We start from the raw sequence: 7,683 nt of genomic DNA, 5'->3' as shown, positions 1-7,683 counted from the left end.
GTCACCGCGATCCTCCACCTCTCCAGCACCAACCGGGTCCCAACAATTCCCGAGCACCCGATTCCAGCGGGCGGGGCGGGGGGGAAGATCCCCGCGTCCTTGAGGAAAATGCAGAAAACCCTCTGAATGCCACTATTAGCTATTGTTTTATCAACCGAATGAGGGGTTGATTTCAAATAAAGGGTACTTCAACAAAACTGTAAATAAAACAATACAGCCTGTACAGACATGCAATTATTCTAATAATATACAACTACAAAAATATATTATAGTGTTTGATTAAATATGCCGACTCTGCAGATGACAGAGGAATCAGTAGTTGATCAGTAATATGGATTAATAAAACATACTAATAGATCAAATCCTAGTTATTTGTGATTTTTACACAGATTTCTAAAAAATAAATAAATAAATAAAAGCAACTGAAGTGCTTAACATGTGTCTGATGTGCAAATAAACACCAAATAAAAACAAAATCCAATACAATTTAATTGGCACATTTACCATTATATACAACATTTATGATATACAATCCATTCATCAAAGATAGAGTTGTATAAAAATAAAGGGAACATAAAAAAAAACATTTTTTAAAATTCTGAATAGTTCTCATACTTTGATGTGTCTTTAAAGAATGTATCAGACATTTGTCTACATCAGGACGACATACTGATTCATAGAATTGTCACCAGCCAATATACAAGGCCATGAACATAAATACAGGCAGATGAAGGCTCTGCTCCCACAAATATCTCATTTCAAGCAGATTGGTTCTTTTCAGTACTATAAATAGTATCCCGATTCTCAAAATCTCAAAGGCATAAAGCAAAACTCAGGCTTTAGCCAAATGTGGAGTTCTTGGGTATTGCTTAGTAATACCATAGGGTATTCCGAAATGTCGGCTTCAATCTGTACATATTTAAAAGACAAGTTGCTGGTTCTTGTTGTTTGTTAGCATAACATTTGTAAGGGACTCTGGGGGAAGCCTCTCTTGCTCCTGCACACAATTCACAGCCAAATTGAGCAGAGGAAGGATCAAAAGTAAAAGCTTTTAATATAGTGCCACCTTGTGGTCGTAACGTTTTTGGAAGTGCTGAGTTTTCCACCGCTGGTTATTTTTCTTCATATTGTGCATCTCATTCACAAATGTAAATACAATCTCCCTGCATTCAAATATGTCAGGATTGGCAACATTAACATTGTGATTTTCCTAAAAAAAAGAAAATACAAATGTGGAAACACATATTTTCAAGACCACAGGAACTAAACAATGTAATTACTTTTTTCCATTAGTTTGCCATGAAAATGAGTATTCTGTAACATGTATAGTATTTAAACAACAAACATTGTATACGCTAATGTAGTATCTGACAAAGCAATCTGTAGCCCTTAGTGCTAATCAAGTGTTGTAACATTCTAGCAGCCAGCTGCAACAGTTACAGTAGTAAGATATTCTGTATTGATTTCACCTTCACATAACTCTCAACATCATGAACAAACAAAAGCTTCATTTAAGTCAACGGGAAACTTTCCATCCATGATGCTGAACGTTCGTTCAAACCAGTTCGATTGAAAAATATTCACACCTTTCAGAAAACATTCAGCAGTCAAAAATATATTACCTTCATGCAGCATAATTGTCACCTCTATTTTGTTTAACATTTTGTTTGAAGTTCAGTGGCATGCTTGTTTATTCTTTTATAGGTTTTAGATTCACTTTGTCACCATGTCAGCATGCCACAGTCGTTTTTTCCTCTGCAGAGAAATTAACTGCAATCTTGAAGATAAAATACAGAGGCCACGGTTCCTTGTGTATTTATACAAAACATCAAACAGTGGCCATTTTTCAAAATAAATCTTAGTCAGTGAAAATAAACACCACTGAAAGGCTTTCCAAACATATCGAAATCATAATTGCCAACGTTGTTAAATATTAACAATTACTGCATAAAATGATGTTTGTATAGTGTATTTGTTTGCATTTCGCTGCCATGTCGTGTTGACCACTATCATATTGGAACGGTTTCACAGTCGATCAAGGCCAAAGTACGGGTGCAAATCTGAAAAATAAATATTGCATGAAAATAAAAAGCGTTCACGTGTGACTTCATGTGAAATTGTAATTTTGTTGTTTTTTTTGTTGAAAAACATAAAACGACTAAGGCATCACTGTGACTTTGCTGTTAGAGTAAAGAACATTTTGGCACTGATACTAACTGGATCTCTTCCATACATTCATACACATTAATGTCCTTAGTGCAATAAAATAAAAAAAGACATGAAAGTTAAGTTAAGACAGTAACAGAACGGCTGGTCAAACGTATACTGATCAGTGACGATCGCCGGCAGTAGTCCGAGCGTACATCACGGCCTATCAGAGTCAGCCGTCAGGCCTCGCTGACAGCTCCAGGCCCGGGGCTGCAGTAACTCTAGGAATGAAGGCTGGAATGGGGAAAGAAGAAAAAGATGTGAAGCTAAATTTGTGTCTGGAATTTTTTTTAATATATTTTCAGCTGAGTTCCTGCACACCAAGCTGTGTTGCAGTTGTTACCTCGTTCAGGGGGCAGTAGCGCCGGGCATACCACTCCTGGGAGTACAGACAGATAATGACTCCCTGGCCCAGGAAGAGGGACGTCCACATGATTACGTTCCAGATGGGACCTTTCCTTTGGTCATGCAGAATGAAGTTGAACATCACTGTAAGAGGGGGGGAAATGAAGTGAAAATGAAAAAAGAAATCATAACTTGACTATGTGTCATGACACAGAGACAATAATAATATTTATTTGATTTAGCTGCAATTTTCAAGCAAATCTGGGTGACTGATTTACAATTAAAAAACAAAGTGTGAGAACACTTACTTCCAAAGCACATAAAGAGGCAGAAGAGCACTGGATAGAAGAAACCAAAGCAGATTGCAAGAATGTACTCGTGGACCACAGCAGACACTGTAAACACAAACAGCATGGCTACTGCTCTGAAACGCTTCCGAGACATCTGGAACAGTGGGGAGAGAACAGAAGAGTCAAAAACAACAGTAGCTCACAGCTTTAACACTGATGTCACAAAAATACTAAAAACTATAATGCATCAATACCCAACCCACTCACCCACAGGATGTCCCGATACACGTAGTAGTACAGCCAGTCATGGACCACTACATTCCAAGTGCGGTAGTAATTGGCAAACGATGTGGAGTTCCACCAATCCTGTGATGTGTAACAAATTAAGTTGAGAGTAAAGAACAACAGAGCAACGTCATGTATGTTTTGCTGGCAGTGAATGAAGAAGTACCTTGTAAAACATCCTGTCAGCGAAGCGGAGCATCTCAGCAAAAGCATTGAGCCAACAGTGGAGGAAGGCAAAGAACCCCAGGAAGAGAATCAACACTCCTGCAAATGAAAACAACACAGAATACACAACGTTTTTACGACTGCAGCCAAGAGTCCGGGTGATACTTAAGGGGATTTTATTCACAGGGACGGCTGAGCTTACCTGGCAAGATGGAGTTAAAGACACAGAGGACCATTGCCCTCATGTCAAACAGCTGCAGGCGGATGCTGCGGAACTGAGGGATGCACAGGCGCACAAACACGTAATAGGCATAAAACAGGCAGCCTAATACCTGTGGGGGTGGGAATGGATACAATTGTCAAAAAAAAAAATAAAGAGTCAAATGTCTTTTGCTTGAAATAAATAAAAAATAAATTAAATATGGGTAAAGTTGGTACCTGAATTAACTTTGTGGCCACGTAGCTCCATCTGATCACTGGGTTCCTGCATTATAGGAGACATGATTTTACGAAACACATGAGCTACTGTATGAAACAAATACAAACAATGAGAGGCTCTGTTTACCTTGGGTACTTGTCTCTGTAGATGAGTGTTGGTGCAAACAGGAAGTAGATATACTGGGAGACCTGAGGGACCACCGGGCTGGGGCCTATAGATGAAAGGATTGCTTATCAACGTCAGAAGGAAAACGGAGATATGAGGTGTGTGAATGTATGCATAAGGAAATAAGAACTGCATTTGACATACTGGTCTTTTCTTTAGTCCAGGTCAGGACTCTTGGTACATTCTCCCTTACAAACGAGTGGGCTTTCATCATTAGACGCACCTGAAATTAGACGAATGATAAAAATCAGACAGAGGCGCGATTCCAACTTTGTCCACAAGGGTGGATGTGGTCTACATTGAGCATGTACCTGTTCCAGGATGATGATGAAGCAGGATGCAGGTGGGAAACTGTTGGTCACCACCACATACGTGGGCAGGAATCCTACACCCAGAGCTTGGTAGAGCAGGTATACAGAGCCAAAGAGCACAGTGCACAACCGAGGATGACTGTAGGACCCGGCCTGGGTCTGCGACCACAGGTGGAAGAGGGTGTACGGAACCAGCACCACGGACAGGAACATACAGATCCATGTGCACACCACCAGAGGGAACTGTCCGAACGCATAGACCAGCAGGTCAAAGTCCAGCACCAGTCTGAGGCAAAAGGAGATCAAATAGAAGAGAAACACTTGAAGCCTCTGATCATAATCATCTTACCAGGATAGCAATATAAGGAATTCATCACTTCATCAAAAGGTTAATCAAAATCATACGTAGCGGTCTTCTACATTACCTGCCTTCATCAATGAAATCTACCACCAGTGTACTGAGGATGAAGAGAATGAGCAGGGCAATAAACATGTGGTAGATAGTCCTGATGTGGTTCACCTCAAACAGTTCACTGCAGAAAAACAGACAGCAGGCGATTACAATCTGTACACGTACACTGGTGCCGGGAAACAACCTTCAAGCAGCAGATGTCCAAGTGTAGTGCAACTTGTGTGTCAACTTACTCTAAGAGGGACCTGCGACTGACAAACTGCTTGCCCTGACCGTGAGGAGGCCGGAAATTTCTAAAAGAAAAAAAGGTAAAAACAGACTGACATCAGTGAGCAGCAGATCTAGTTGTTGGAGAAAAAGCGTGCCGTCTAAGCGCTTTAATAGCCTTGTAGAAGTTTAAAAGGCAGCACCTGAGTTTGCTCCTCTCCTTGTCCGACAGCGGTGGTGAGAAGACGGCAGATACAGGTGGAGGCTCCAGGCTGGCCGACTCCTCGATGAGACTGTCCATGAAGTCATTAACCTGACTGTCAAACTGATGCATCAGGTCACTCTTCAGGTGCTGAGCAACAGAGCAAAGGTCGCAGGAAGAGTTGTCATCCATGGTTTGCAAATAATTTAACAAGTGTGGAATATTTTGGTGTAAAAATGGTGAGAAAATTCATAGTTGCAGCTACATTGCTGAAACACATACTCATCATCAGCTACTGTGCATGAAAGCATTAGCTTTAATTAATTTTGTCTGGCCATTTTGAAGAAAAAAATGGTCATGATACATTTGATTTCAATGTATGAATCTGTTCATATCAACGGTCATTCTCTTCTTTCTTCTTGTCATCATGTTACAGATAATCCATTTTATAATTTTATAAAGGATTTAATGACAGTTTATGGAGGATAGAGAGATACTGAAATCAATCTAGTTGGGATTTGGTTTTACAAAACAATGTTTATCTGAATAAATCAGATTTAATTCTAAATTAATCAAATAATTAAGGTGTGTGCAAAAAGACTACTTGTAGAAATATACCTTACAAACTCAATAACAATATTTTTGACTGTGGTGGTGTGTCGTCTCAAATAAATTAATTAAATTATTATTAAATTAAAAAATAAAATATACAATCTACTGACTTACTAACCTCTGCTTTCCGTTTCAGCTGAAGCTTTTTGCTGATCACATGTTCCACTTCAATTTTTCCTGAAATTGCAAAGAGAGAACACAAGTGTGAGCATATGATAAAAAAAATAAAAATAAAAAACATGTCAACATGCTGCTTTGTAATTTTCATATATTATGATGAAGCTATGTTCTCTGGACACACCCAAATTAACAACAGAGACAACAGAGTTGCCAGGTTACCTTTGCCCTGGTAAAGGTCAATTCACCCCATGTCAAATGTTTTGATCAAATTTGTTGTTATCTGTGAGGCATTTGAGGGGACGCTGCATAAAAAAAGAACTCACTTGGGTTTTATTGCTCACAAAGAATTAAAATGTTTACAATTACACATCCAACCCAATAGAATAGACCTTCTATTTTGAGATTGGTGTATGTTTTGCTAATCACCGGGTATTTTAGTCATTATGTTGTAGCCATTATGTGGCGGTGTAGCAGTCTGGGAAATAACAGAAGACAAAGAACATCCGCCTCTCGATCCAGTGTTGCAATATGCAAAAAGGAGACACACCTATGACATGATCTGTTCGAGCGCTGCGTTTAAGGTCATTATAGGTCATTAGACGCCACATTTGTCTGATGACAAACAAGTCGGAGCGGTCGTTAAGGTCCATTACACACACAGAATGAAGCGACAGTTGCGCTCCACCCATCTGCACACAAGCAGGATAGCAACAAAACAAACAAGACTGGACGTGACATTGTAGCAAAAACAGCCACGTCACATTTTATTATCAACTATTTCTTATAGTTAAAAAAAATAAATAATAATAGAGTTAATATTTCCCCAAAGAGTTTGTGATTATCCCGTTTAATCACACCAACTGTATCACAGGTCACATCACATTGCTTAAGAGGAAACGCACCCCCACATGTCATGACCTCAGTGACTAATGCAACCAGGGATTATACTGGAATTAAAAAACAAAAAGTTAGGTTGGCCAGGGTTGAATCACCATAAAGCAGTCACACATTTCACTGTAACATGAGATTAATGTCCTCTCCCTTGGTGCTGCTGATTGCAGATGTTCTTACCATTGCTGGTGATGTGGTTGCCTCCATTGCCTTGCTGGTGTTGCCCCTGATTGGACCCCTCATCCAAACAGCTGTCCAGGTCAGGGAAGGGGGGCTTCTTAGGGACGGCTCGGCAGCGGAGGTCACGATCATCTCCACTCTCCATCCTAAAGAAACAGGTACCTTTAAATTAAAACAGAATCAGTGGCAACATGCAGCAGCAGGCTCGCGGACACACAACAGCAGCTCGTGCCACCTCCACCTCCACCTCCACCACACTGATTGACAGCAGGATATTGACTGACAAACAATCCACAGTTGACAATCACTCTCACATGACGCGGACACGCGGCTGACAGCCCGGCTAACAATCCGGTTAGCACCTATCAGCTGATAGCGCGAGAGCCACCGCGTCATTCACGAGCTAACTACACATGTAGGAGTTAAAAAAAACAAAAAAAACTAAACATCTGGTTTAATATGAACGCAAAACGTGAGTCGTGTTAAGCTCCCGCCCGGTGACTTTCACGGCTGCTAGCTCCGAGGTCCCGTCAAATTAGCTCACTTGTTGACGTCTGTCGTTAGCCGCGGAACAAGTTGCCAGACGCGATGAATGGAGGGTTAAAAACGCCGTCTGCCGGCTTCCCGGACACGGACTTACTTCAAACTGCCGGCAGCTCTCTTGTTAAGTCGACCTCCGACGTCCAAACTCCTTCAATCACAGCAGTCCGGGCTGCTGCTGCTCACCTTCCCCATTGTATAAACAGAGGAGATGATGAGCAAGGCAGCCGACGCTGATTGGTCGAAAGTCTTTCCTCCTTTCGACGTCACCGGCGCCCGAAACTGTTGACCTTCGCTGTCAACAGACTCGT

The 7,683-nt window shown here is 40.9% G+C and overlaps 1 protein-coding gene across 1 annotated transcript; it reads right to left on the bottom strand.

The window, feature by feature from the left end:
* Positions 1-471: 471 nt before the first annotated feature.
* Positions 472-7,561, bottom strand: soat1 (sterol O-acyltransferase 1). Its single transcript, XM_084011179.1, has 16 exons — positions 7,473-7,561; positions 6,833-6,978; positions 5,760-5,818; positions 5,031-5,179; positions 4,854-4,913; positions 4,634-4,741; positions 4,209-4,494; positions 4,042-4,120; positions 3,859-3,943; positions 3,732-3,777; positions 3,496-3,625; positions 3,295-3,392; positions 3,111-3,209; positions 2,862-2,997; positions 2,552-2,697; positions 472-2,442 (listed from the first exon to the last, which is right to left on the bottom strand). The coding sequence occupies exons 2-16, from the start codon at positions 6,975-6,977 to the stop codon at positions 2,365-2,367; spliced, it is 1,704 nt and encodes a 567-aa protein (XP_083867305.1). The 5' UTR covers position 6,978; positions 7,473-7,561; the 3' UTR covers positions 472-2,364.
* Positions 7,562-7,683: the final 122 nt, after the last annotated feature.

The sequence above is a fragment of the Eutrigla gurnardus genome, assembly GCF_963514095.1.
Source record: "Eutrigla gurnardus genome assembly, chromosome: 6".
In the NCBI taxonomy this organism is placed as follows: Eukaryota; Metazoa; Chordata; class Actinopteri; order Perciformes; family Triglidae; genus Eutrigla; species Eutrigla gurnardus.
This window is presented reverse-complemented; position numbering and strand designations above follow the sequence as displayed.